The 13376-nt window shown below is 40.4% G+C and overlaps 1 protein-coding gene across 7 annotated transcripts in view; it reads left to right on the forward strand.

The window, feature by feature from the left end:
- The window catches only part of cstf3 (cleavage stimulation factor, 3' pre-RNA, subunit 3), a 221347-nt gene that overhangs the window by 164694 nt on the left and 43277 nt on the right, over positions 1-13376 (forward strand). For 2 of the 7 annotated variants that reach the window (XM_038807807.1, XM_038807810.1), the window contains exons 13-22: positions 2620-2652; positions 3331-3428; positions 3557-3638; positions 3738-3772; positions 3882-4008; positions 6254-6331; positions 6463-6625; positions 7225-7334; positions 10476-10592; positions 10813-10887. In XM_038807807.1, coding sequence (XP_038663735.1) covers positions 2620-2652; positions 3331-3428; positions 3557-3638; positions 3738-3772; positions 3882-4008; positions 6254-6331; positions 6463-6625; positions 7225-7334; positions 10476-10592; positions 10813-10887 — 918 coding nt within the window. Of the gene's footprint in view, positions 1-2619; positions 2653-3330; positions 3429-3556; positions 3639-3737; positions 3773-3881; positions 4009-6253; positions 6332-6462; positions 6626-7224; positions 7335-8484; positions 9157-10475; positions 10593-10812; positions 10888-13376 lie in introns of those variants that run through there. The other 5 variants (XM_038807808.1, XM_038807809.1, XM_038807811.1 and 2 more) reach the window with 5 other exon arrangements.

A 13376-nucleotide genomic window follows, 5' to 3' on the forward strand; every position in this document is an offset into this window, starting at 1 on the left:
AGTATTTCATGTATGGGGGATTTTCTCCTCCAGATTTCCAGCCTTCCATTTTTTTGTTGTTTATGGAGAACTGAACTTTAGATACTGGAGGACAAAGTAACTGTGAATGCTATGCCCTGTATGGGTTCAAAATCAGCATAGACTGATGGGATATCAAGTACACCTGTCACTAGCTAGATTTTCACTAGCCCAACTGTGACGATGAAACTGTTGCCACGTGATGGTTTGTTTTTTATGTTTGTTGAAGCATAATAATTCTTTGGGTAGTTTCCTGTCAATTAAACAATGTAGTATGTTTAATCATTATTAATAAACCAGAATGAATACATTTTTTGATATAATCCAACATTAATATCGTGCTCTCTCAAGTTTCCATATGCTTCTCCCAAAACAATATGTTTGCCATTGGAAACCTGGTCTGTTGGGAATTGGTAACAACTGTCTGTCCAGCACAAACCAAGTCCTTAAAAAAAAAATGTTTAAACCACAGGAAAATGCTTCCAGTGCCCCATACGAATGACTGATGTCACTTGAATCATTTGACTTAATGAAGGATTTTTGTCATGAAAATAGAATCTTGGGGGAAGAAAAAGCTTACTGCCCTTCCTCTGACTAGTCAGCTGCTTATTATTCAAACTTTAGCAGAAGACTTAGCACCCAGATGAACCATTTCTGAGTCTGGAGCAATGCTTTCATAACTGTCATTAAGACTTTGGTTCTAAAATCTTGCCAACAATGTTAATTGAGTACAGAGAACCCAATCTATTCGGCGTACAGGTTACCCAACGACTCCATCAAGAGGGTGAAGGGCTGCACGGAAACCATGGAATTAATGGATGAAGACTGGTACAAATCTGGAATTGAAAGCTTGTTTTCATAATGGTGATCATGAAACTATCCTTCTGCTTCACTAATGCCATCCTTACCTCATCTGGTTTACAAGCGACTCAAGACTCACAGCAATGTGGTTGACTCGTAACTGCCCTCTGAAATGGCCTCGCAAACACCTTAGTTCAAGGGCAATTAGGAATGGGCAACAAACTGCCGGTGATGGCCACACCCCATGAAATAATAAAGAAAAATAAAATGTTGCAAGGATTCGAGCTGGCACGTCAGCTATTGACAATCTATATTAATGACTTGGATGAAGAAGCAGAGAGGGATGTATGCTGATGGTACACAGGTGGGAATGCAAGTTGTGAAAAGGATACAAAGAAGCTTCAACGGTTATGAGAATGGACAACAAGGTGGCAGGTGGAGTATAATATGGGGAAGTCTGAGGTTAATCACTTTGATCATAAGAATAAAAAAGCAGAATATTTTTTTAAAGGCGTGAAACTTGTAAACTTTGATGTTCAGAGGCACCTGTACAAGATTCGCAAACAAAATTAGCACTCATTGCAGCAATCAATTAGGAAAGCAAATAGCGTGTTGGCCTTTATTCCAAAGGGATTGGAGTACAAGGAAAAGAAATTTTATGGGACTTTGGGTGAGAACACCTGGAACACAGAGTGAAATTTTGATCTCCATGTTTAAGGAAGGTTTCGGCCCCACAAAGCAAAGATGTGCAGGGTAGGTGGATTGGCCACCCTAAATTGCCCCTTAATTGGAAAAATGAATTGGGTACTCTAAATTTATTTTTTAAAAGGTGTTGGAAATGTTCACTATTTTGTTTTTTAAGTTTGGATGATATGGGAGGAGCTAACAAGTTATTTGTTGTTCTCTAACTTCACATTGGAAGAGGTCAAACGGACAATTTGTGCAGTGAGCAACAACGGCCAAGGTGTGTTTCTTAATGCAGGCGAGAATTGCTTTCTTATTTCCATATTTATTTGCAGAACTCTAACCCAATGCACATTAACATTTAAGCAAAAGTATGAAATTAAATGTTACCTTTTGCAAACTGGAGCAAGGTAAATATCAGTTCTAGATCTATATTGTAACGTCCCAGCCTGTGATTTGTAGCTAAAATTCCCAATATTCTTTTGCACCTTCTTGGAATCAAATCCATCCTTACTTGTCATCTGATAAAATCATGCTGATTTTAGTAGTGACCACTGCCATGATTGGGTGGGGTTGCGAAGTGTACTTGCCATCTGGTGTGAACTTCATGATGATTACTAAAACATATGTTAATTAATGAAATACAGCATTGATGCAAAAAAATGTATTTTAAGCATTCATGTTTATAAATGTAAATAATTGTAGTACTTCAAAATGCAATAGAGCCTTTAAACAAGTTAAATGCTTTAAGTTTGAACTTATTGGCCACTCATTCTCTTTCCATCACTTCTTTGTTCTTGTTCTCACTTTCTCTCTCTAATTTTTATAAATTGTAAATATTTTGGGGAATAAAGCAGTAATCTGTCCTATATTATGACTAATGAGAAATGGCTCGTGATCTTTGGCAACTAAAGGTAATCTGAATGTGTCACACAGATTATTATAGATGTTTACTGTTGACCATATCCTTTATAATGTTTTCTTCTATATCAGAATTGAACAGTGAAAAACTTCCATGTAACCAGAACTGTACTGGCACTGTTTACTCTTCTTATGACAGGGTTTGTCTGTACTTGTATAATACTTAATGACTGAATCTCTAATTTATTGATATAGATAAAAGCAAAAAACTACGACAAAGTTGAAAAGGTAAACCTGTTTCACTTTTAATCCCAGTACCTCAATAAATCTGGCAGAATCTTGATATTGTTAGTTTGTCAATGAGCTACGACTTATTAGCTTAATTTTAAAAGTTTTCACAGGTCTTCATGACCAGCACCAGAGTGACCAACTCTGTGGGGGAAAAAAAATAAAGGTACTTTGAGGGAGGGTGGAGTGTTGAGTAAATTGAACTCGCTAATGCAGGGAGTATTTGAAACAAATAGGATAGATGTATTTAGGGAGAAGATAGTAAGCGTATGAGAGAGAAGAGAATAGAGGGTTATCCTGATAAAATTGAGATGAGGAATAATGGGAAGAGGCTCAAGTAGAGCATAATAAACACCCACATGGGCTGTTTGGGCTGAATGGCCTGTTTCTGTGCTGTACGTTCAATGCTACTTCAATTGCACAGACCTCCACTTCTTATTTTCCAGTCCATTCTCTGTGGAGTCAGGCTCCTTGCCTGAAGTGTATCATGCCAAATTTACTCTATTGAAATGCAACTGCTTTGAACCAGATTTAAGAAGACCTGACAACAGTTCCTTTTGGTCATTGAATAATTTATAGTGCACGGGGGTGGGGGGGTCCTAAAAAAGTGGGAAGAAATATTTTTTGAAAAAAGTTTCTTACTCAATAGTGACATATTTTGCTTTCATTTGTTTCCAGTTGTTTCAGCGGTGTCTTATGAAGGTTTTGCATATTGATCTATGGAAATGTTACTTGGCCTATGTGCGGGAAACTAAAGGCAAACTTCCTAGTTACAAGTAAGGAATGAATAGTTCAAAAATATTAATAAAATGCTGTAACTGTCTTTCACCTCAGTTTATTTTTAATACTTGGAAGAATAAAGTATCAAAGGATGAATATTCCATATTATTCTGTAATGTTTTTGTTGCTTACATTCCAGAGAGAAGATGGCCCAAGCATACGACTTTGCTTTAGATAAAATCGGCATGGAGATTATGTCTTATCAAGTAATTCTTTTCATTTGCTCCTGAAGCTTTTATAAAATGTTTTTTTTCTTTGAAGAAAAAATAACTGCATCAATTTTAATAATTGCAAATCTTTTACAGATTTGGGTTGATTACATTAACTTTTTGAAAGGAGTGTAAGTATTGGATTTTCTTTTATTCATTTGGCTCTTTTACTATTTTTGTCAAAAATCTAAAATGTGTGCTAATTCTGCCATACTTACAAACGACTTGTCCCTTTGATAGGGAAGCTGTGGGATCCTATGCAGAAAACCAAAGGATAACAGCAGTTCGTCGGGTGTATCAGCGAGGCTGTGTCAATCCTATGATAAATATTGAGCAGTTATGGCGAGATTATAATAAATATGAAGAGGTAAAAATTTTAGCGCCAAATATTACTCCACAGTTAAAGCAGATTTCAGCTGACTGAAATTTTCAATTATAGCGCAGAAAGAAATGGTTAAAGTTATTGGTTTTCTTGGACATCCTGATTATTAGTAGGAAATTTAATATCTGTTAAACATAATACTTTTGTACTCCTGTGAGAGTACAGCATTTTCTCCAGTGCAATTTATATCCTGATCTGGCTCAAAATTTGGTCGAAATTATTTGTTGTACTTTGCCTGTCCACTTCCAACTTCTGTTTCACACACTCTGCCGATATCTGAAAAAGCAGGTCAGAACACTCTTGGAGACTTTTCCACAAACTGTATTAATGGTGCTCCATTAATGAGATGAACTTGGTGATGGGGAAAGGAGACAGGGCTAAGCTCTCCAAGGTAATTACATCCTCTACCTGGACTGAAAAGGGGCACTTCAGGAACCATAGTACAGCCAAGAAGGAGACCATTCAGCCCATAAAGGGCTATTTCAAAGAATAATACAGTTAGCCCCACTCTATTGCTCTTTCCGAATGTTCTGCAAGTATTTATCCAACTTCCTTTTGAAAGCTATGATTTAATCTGCATCCCACATCTTATCAGGCTGTGCATTCCAAATCCTAACCATTCAGTGTGTGAAAAAGTTATTATTCATGTCCTTCCTTTCAACTATCACCTTGTGAAATATGTGCCCTCCGGTTTGCAACCCTTCAGCCATTGAAAACCGTCCCTCTTTATTTACTCGATCTATAACTTTCATGATTTCAAACATCTCCATCAAATCTTCTCTTAGCTCTTTCTGTTCTGGGAAAACAAGCTCAGATTCTTCCAGTTTAGCCATCCATTTGAAACCTGCCAGAACTCATCCACAATCACTGGATGCATATGGATTTCAGTTTAAAATTTAGTTTCCTGTACAGGAGTTAGGTGCTGTACTGACAGAGCTAAGAGGTACCTAACACTGTAAAGGTGTCAGAATTGTTTTGGGAATCACCTCTATGCTTCTGTCAACAATGCTTTTTTTTTTGTATGGTCCTTTTCAGCAATACAAGAATAAGTCATTGAGGTTTAAGTTAGTCTGTGATTTTATTAAAGAATGTTAATCGATTTGGATAAAATTTCCCTCACTATTTTGACCTCTTTTTTGAATGGATGAACAACTATAAAACAGTAAACATGGGAACTTACTCTCATTTCGTAAAATTGATGTTATGAAATGAAATGAAAATCGCTTATTGTCACGAGTAGGCTTCAATTAAGTTACTGTGAAAAGCCCCTAGTCGCCACATTCCGGCGCCTGTTCGGGGAGGCTGGTAGGGAGTAACTTCAACCTCTATACATTTTGCACGCATTTTCCATAATCCATTATAGTTTTCCTTTTAGTGTCACAATACAATGAGTCATCATGTTGTTAGAGTGCCTTCAAAAGCCAACTAGTATTTATTCAGTTACTCAAGAGCTGCTGCTCTCATTAGAAACCATGATTGTAGAGTCTGATTGTGAGGCCTGTTTCTCCATAATGTGCCATAAGAGCCTGATAAAGTAACAGTTGGAATATGCGGATTCCATCTGGAATCCTTTGCAAGCCTCCAGTGCTAAATGCTAACATCACACAGAATTTCAGAACAAACTGAAGTGACTTTTGAAATATTTTGCTTCTGTCGTGATACGAAAATGATTGAAGTGAAAAGTAACTGATATGATGGCACGGTGGCACAGTGGTTGGCACTGCTGCCTCACAGCGCCAGGGACCCGAGTTAGATACCGGCCTTGGGCGACTGTCTATGTGGAGTTTGAACGTTCTCCCCATGTCTGTGTGGGTTTCCTACCACAGTCCAAAGATGTGCAAGTTAGGTGGATTGGTCATGCTAAATTGACCCTGGGTGTCCAAAGGTGTACAGGTTAGTTGGGGTTATGGGGATAGGGTGGGGGAATGGGTCTAGGTAGGGTGTTCTTTCCACGGGTTGGTGGCGATTCGATGGCCTGCTTCTGCATTGTAGGGATTCCACAGACTCTATGGATTGTATGAACATTGTCCTAATAAAGGAATCATTGGATCAGACTCTACATTAATGGTCTCTTATGAAACAAGCAGCTTTTTACAGAACTAATCATTCAGCTTGTAATTTTGCTGACTAAATGTTCTGTATGTCACTGAGTTTCAACTTTATATATGGAAATACGTATGTTGATGAAAGAAAACTGTTAGTTGCAGAGTTGTGATCTGTTCCTCCACAGAGCATCAATGTTCACCTTGCTAAGAAAATGATTGAAGATCGCAGCAGAGATTACATGAATGCGCGACGAGTGGCAAAGGTATTCCCATCTTGCTTCGCAAAACTTGAGTCTAAGTTGCTGCAAACTAGAGAGGTTTTAAAAGTCGAGAGTCTGTTTTATTTTTAAACTCAAAAGAAATGGATTCAGAAACTTTAGTACCTTTGTTCCAGGAATACGAGACTGTTATGAAAGGTCTGGATCGTAATGCACCATCAGTCCCACCACAGAACAGCCCACAGGAAGCACAACAGGTAGACATGTGGAAGAAGTATATCCAATGGGAAAAAAGTAACCCACTTCGCACAGAAGACCAAACACTAATCACCAAACGAGGTGAGATTACTGAACAGGACTAGTGCTGTAATGCAGAAAGGCAGGCCAGAAACAGATCAACAGGTCATTTATTTCACTGATTTTTGAGGGATTTTGCTGTACTCAAATTGGCTGCTATGTTTGCTGACATAATGATCAATGTGCGAAGTTCTGGTATTCCCTCCCCAAACTTCTGTGCCTCTGCACCTACTTCTTTGACCCGTGCTCCTATTCCTGATGTGATTCAGATCATAATAAATAGGAGCAGGGCGAGACCAAGTGGCTCACAGAGCCTGCTCTGCCCTGCTCAGTGTCAAATTTTTGTTTGATAATGTTCCTGTGAAGTAGGTTGGGATGTTTTACTATTTTAAAGGCATTATGTAATTACAAGTTGTTGCACTTCGAAAGTATTGCATTATCTGTAAAGCATTTAGTGTAACTTAGAAGGACATGTCAAAATCTTTTTAACTTCACAAAGAGGGTAGGAATCTACAAAGATTTTGCTTAAGAACTTGTGAATAAAGAATCATTACTGATATTTGGTAGATAGAAAAGATCTGCTGTAGAACTTACAGAATATTTATATAGACTCTAACAGATTGTATGTGTCTTTGTTGCAGTTATGTTTGCCTATGAACAATGTCTGCTGGTTTTAGGACATCATCCTGACATCTGGTACGAAGCTGCCCAGTACCTGGAGCAATCGAGCAAATTGCTTGCAGAAAAGGGGGTAAGCTGCTGTATGGATAATTCTGTCAAATTATCAGGGCAGGAATGTTCCGGCCGTTGCAATTCTCTTTTCCCACCGGCAGCACCGCCCACCCACAGGTTTCCTGGCAGCGTGGGTGACTACAATGGGAAATCCCATTGACAAGACGCGGGAGCAATCTAGTCCATCTTGTTCAGTTCAGCTAAAGAGGATGTGATGAACTTTGTAATTTCCTTTAATCATTCCTGGAATGTGAGTGTTGATGGCAAGACCGCTGGATACCCTAAAATGCCAACTACAGGAGAATTTATAATTTTGACTCAAAAATTATTTCGTGTTTTACAGAATTGGCTAAAATAACTGAGACAGTCCTGAGGGCATCACTTAATATTCCAGAACCTAGAGCACGATAATAAAGTGCATCACAAATTTATAACAACTTGTTATACCACTGCTGATCACTGTATCTCTCTTTATTAGTGTTACAAGTAGGCTTACATTTACACTGCAATTAGGTTACTGTGAAAAGCCCCTAGTCGCCACATTCCGGCGTCTGTTCGGGTACACAGAGGGAGAATTCAGAATGTCCAATTCACCTAACAAGCACATCTTTCGGGACTTTGTGGGAGGAAACTGGAGCACCCGGAGGAAACCCACGCAGACACGGGGAGAATGTGCAGACTCTGCACAGACAGTGACCCAAGTCAGGAATCGAACCCGGGTCCCTGGCACTGTGAAGCAACAGTGCCAACCATTGTGCTGCTGTGCCGCCCATGTCGGTTTCATGACTTGTTGAAAAACGAAACTGATGACTGCATGCTCTGATCAACACTAATGGGTTAGGACTATTGATGTCTGAATTATCTTAGCCACTGTGAATTATGAAAATGAAATGGAAATCGCTTATTGTCACAAGTAGGCTTCAAATGAAGTTACTGTTAAAAGCCCCTAGTCATCACATTCCGGCACCTGTTCGGGGAGGCTGGTATGGGAATTAACGTTTGTATTTAGTAATTGCCCTGAGCACCTGCCTTCACTGTCACTTGGCTGTTTTCCAGCATGTTCCTTCCCAATGATTCTCACTGTTGGCATCTATCTGATCCTTTATTGTGACTGCTTATCTCTGGCTATACCTTCCCAATTTTGGTTCTTATTCTTTTATGGCATGCAGATGTCACCAGCAAGCGCAGAATTTACTGCTCATCCCGAATTGCCCTTTAAAAGATGGTGGTGAGCCACCTTCTTGAACCACTACACTCCATGCAGTCATAACGCTTTAAAGAGGGAGCTCCAAGATTTTGACCCAACGACAGTGAAGGAAGGCGATACAGTTCCAAGTCATGTTGGCGTGTGACTCCAAAGAGAACTTGCAGATGGTGGTATCATCATGCATCTGCTGCTAAGTGTTAGAGATTATAGGTTTGGAAGGTTGACGAAGAAGCTTTGGCAAGTTCCTGCAGTACATTCTGTTATGGTACACATGGTTTTCATTCACACTTCCCTTTTATCCTGTAGTTTACTGCTTAAAGCAAGTGCAATTTGCCCACCATGTATTATACCAAGTATAACTAGATATGATTTCTCTCATCGCCCCCACCCACATCAGATTACCACTGTTGTCTAATTTCACCCCTCCAAAGTTGTTCCCCGATTTCACCCTCCTCCATTCCATATAAGCAGTCAGGTTACCTTCCTATCTCTGCAATGTCCTGTAGCCTGACATCCCTCCAAGATATCTGCTCTCATTCAATTTTGGCCTGTTGTGGATCCCCAATTTTAATCACAGTACTATTGGTAGTGTGCTTTTAGCTACTTGGGGCCCTAAATTCTGGAATTCCCTCTCGACTTCCCTCCCCTTTAAGTCACTCATTAAAACTGATTGGATCTCGGCCTTGGGTCACTGTCTGTGTGGAGTTTGCACATTCTCCCCGTGTCTGCATGGGTTTCACCCCCACAACTCAAAAGATGTGCAGGTTAGGTGGATTGGCCACGCTAAATTGCCCCTTAATTAGAAAAAAAATAATTGGGTCGTCTAAATTTAGTTTTTAAAAAGTGACAGGATAAACCAGTGTAAACCTGATCTTATGTAAAAGTCAACTGTAGTTTTTAGCAATGAAAGCCCAAGGTATAATCCTGAAGATGTTTGGGATGGTTTAGGACACTAAAATCACAAATATTTTCCAAGTGCATTTCATCACATTTGTTGAATGAGATTCTCCAAACACCCTGGTTAGGTTGCAACAACACCTTGAGCAAAAGTGTCAGGGCCCGATTGCCATGGGCAATCCAGTTATAGCCACTAACTCTCGTGAGAGGACTTTAATGGGATTTGAGATCTTCCCCATCTCCCTCCGGTGACATACTCAGGTTCACACCCAGAAATAAAGAGGTGGGGGGGGGATTAAGCTCCTCTCTCTCTCGCCTCTCGCTCTCTCTCTCCCCCCCCACCCAATCTGGTTGAGTAATCCTCGCCTGCACGTCGAAAATTCACGAATGCTGCCCCTTATCTCTACCTTGCTTTCCTTCTTTAGCAAGCTTCTTAAAAGCTGCCTGCTTGACCCGGTGTTTGGTCATCAGCCCTAATATACCCTTATGTGACTTAGTACCAAAGTTTGTTTTTTAACGTTCCCCTGAAACACCTTGGGACGTTGTACTACATTAAATACAAGTTGTTGTTGTTACTTCTGAGGAGTAGCTTAAAATAAGCCTCATCAGGTAGCTGATGAGCAATTTGTTGTGTCAAAAACATGGGGCTTATTTTCAATAATCCTGACGTACATCTCCTACACTGACATTTTTATGGTGCATTGCTGGAATTAACTTTTTAAAAATAAATTTAGAGTACCCATTTCATTTTTTCCAATTAAGGGGCAATTTAATGTGGCCAATCCACCTACCCTGCACATCTTTGGGTTGTGGGGGTGAAACCCATGCAAACACGGGGAGAATGTGCAAACTCCACACAGTGACCCAGAGTCGGGATCGAACCTGGGACCTCGGCGCATGAGGCAGCAGTGCTAAGCACTGCGCCACCGCCCTGCCCTTGGAATTAACTTTTGACTTGCAGTTCTTTCACATAGCTGTATAAGAATTCCCACTGTGCAGAATGATTCGCAATGGTTCATTTGAGGAGCTTTTGTAATAAATACTACTTTGTGGCAGGACATGAACAATGCAAAACTGTTCAGTGATGAAGCTGCAAACATCTATGAGCGGGCCATCAGCACTTTGTTAAAGAAGAACATGCTGCTATACTTTGCTTACGCAGACTACGAAGAGGTGAGTAGAGATTACAATGTCCTCTAGTACATCAAATACATGCTACCTTAATTGTGATGTGACCATTTATACTCTTTTGGAGGTTTAGTCAACATAGCCAACCTGTCTTTAATAAGGCAATTCATTTAACAATGTAATTACCAAAGCATGCACTCGATGATAGATTAACACTGCTCCCTGTTTTACGAGTACTAATGGATGCACTTCTGCTTTTTTCAAGAGTCGGATGAAATATGAAAAGGTACATAGCATATACAACAGGTTATTGGCTATCGAAGATATTGATCCAACATTGGTGAGTATTACTTTTGTTTATTTTCAGTTTATGAATACGAATGATGTATGAAAAATGGGAAAGAGATATGGGGTGATTGTGAGGTCCCTGCAAGAAGTTCAAAGAAGAGCCACAATTACCTTTGGCAGGAGAAAGAAGTCAAAAATATAGGGAAAAACGTTAGAACAGGAATAGGCCTTGCAGTCCTTCAAGCCTGCTCTGCCATTCAATTAGCTGATTTTAAAAAAATTAATTATTTTTATTGTCACACGTAGGCTTACATAAAAGAACAGGAATAGGCCCTTCATGCCTCCAAGCCTGCGCTGACCATGGTACCTGCCTAAATTAAAACCGTCTGTACTTAGGGAGACCCTATCCTTCCATTCCCACCCTATTCATATATTTGTCTAGATGTCCCTTCAATGCCACTATCGTACCTGCGCCACGTGCCGCCCCCAAATCATTTATATACACCGCAAACAACAAAAGCCCCAGAACTGATCCCTGTGGAACACCGCTAGTCACAGCCTTCCATTCAGAAAAGCACCCTTCTTCTGCTATCCTGTCTTCTGTGCCCAAGCCAGTTCTGTATCCAACTTGCCAGCTCTCCACTGATCCCATGTGTCTTCACCTTTTGTACCAGTCTACCATGAGGTACCTTGTCAAAGGCTTTACTGAAGTCCATATATACCACATCTATTGCCTTTCCCTCATCTATCACCTTTGTCACTTCTTCGAAAAACTCGATCAAACTAGTGAGGCACGACCACCCCTTCACACAACCATGCTGTCCATCACTAACAAGTTAATTTGTTTCCAAATATCTGTTAATCCTTTCTCTACGAATCTTTTCCAATAGTTTGCCTACCACTGATGTAAAGCTCACCGGCCTATAATTTCCTGGATTATCCCTGCTGCCCTTCTTAAACAATGGAACAACATTGGCTACTCTCTAGTCCTCTGGAACTTCACCTCTAGACAATGAGGATACAAAGATTACTGTCAACCCAGCAATTTCCTCTCTTGCCTCCTGCAGTTTTCTGGGGTAGATCCCATCAGGCCCTGGGGACTTATCTAAGATGTCCAACATCTCCTCTTTGTTAATATCAACATGATTCAGAATATCGACACACTCTACCCTATACTCCTCATCCACCAAGTCCTTCTCTTTGGTGAATACTGAGGCAAATTATTTATTTAGTATCTCTTTCATTTCCTCTGGTTCCATACATTGATTCCCTCCAATATCCTTGAATGGACCAACCCTTTCTCTGGCTATCCTCTTGCTCTTTACATATGTATAAAACGCCGTAAGATTTTCCTTAATCCTGTTTACCGATAACATTTCATGACCCCTTTTAGCCTTCCTAACTCCTACCTTAAATTCCTCCCTACTTGCTTTCTATTCTTCAAGGGCTTCAACTGTTCAAAGCCTTTTAGACCTTACGAATACTTCCTTTTTCTTTTTGACAAGATTCATAATATCTGTCATTATCCAGGGTTCCCTATACTTGCCACCCTTATTTTTCGTCTTCACAAGTACATGCCGGTCCTGAATTCTATTCAACTGACATTTGAAAGCCTCTGGATGTTGATTTTCTCTCAAATAGCCTTGCCCAGTCACCACTCTCTAGATCCCACCTAATGCTGTTGTAATTAGCCTTCCCCCAGTCTGACACCTTCACCTGAGGACCACTCTTGTCTTTTTCCATAAGCAGCTTAAAACTTACAGAATATGATCACTGTTCCCTACTAAAACTTCGATCACCTGGCCGGGCTCATTTCCCAGCACCAGGTCTAATATGGCCCCTTCCCGAGTTCAGCTGTTTACATATTGTTTCAAGAAACCCTCCAGGACGCTCCCTACAAATTATGCTCCACCATGCCTCTAGCAGTAAGTGTGTCCCAGTCAATATAGAGAAAGTTAAAATCACCCACCATGACAACCCTATTGTTTATGCATCTCTCCCAAGATCTGTCTGCATATCTGCTCCTCTATCTCCCACTGGCTGTTAGGAAGTCTGTAGTAAACCCCCAACATTGTGACAGCACCCTTCCTATTCCTGAGCTCTACCCAGATTGTCTCGCTGCCTGAACCCTCCAAGGTGTCCTCCCTCAGCTCAGCTGCGATACTCTCCTTAACCAATAATGCAACTCCCCCAACCCATTTGCATCCCCTCTATCCTGTCTGAAGCATCTAAATCCTGAAATGTTTAGTTGCCAATCCTGTCCCTCTTTCAACCAAGTTTCTGTAATAGCAACAACATCATAATTCCACATACTAATCCAAGCTCTAAGTTCATCTGTCTTACCTGAAATACTCCTCGCAATGAAACTAATGCACTTCAGCCCCTCTGCGTTGACCAACCATTCACTGCATGCTCTTCCTCTTAATCTTACTGGCCTTAGTCCGTTATTTCTCCCGCTGACCTACTGCTCTGGTTCCCACCCCCTGCCATACTAGACAGTTCAATCTGTTTCACTGCCTTCCACTTTTCTCCTTACTAGCT

Source organism: Scyliorhinus canicula, chromosome 9 (genome assembly GCF_902713615.1).
Source record: "Scyliorhinus canicula chromosome 9, sScyCan1.1, whole genome shotgun sequence".
Lineage (NCBI taxonomy): Eukaryota > Metazoa > Chordata > Chondrichthyes > Carcharhiniformes > Scyliorhinidae > Scyliorhinus > Scyliorhinus canicula.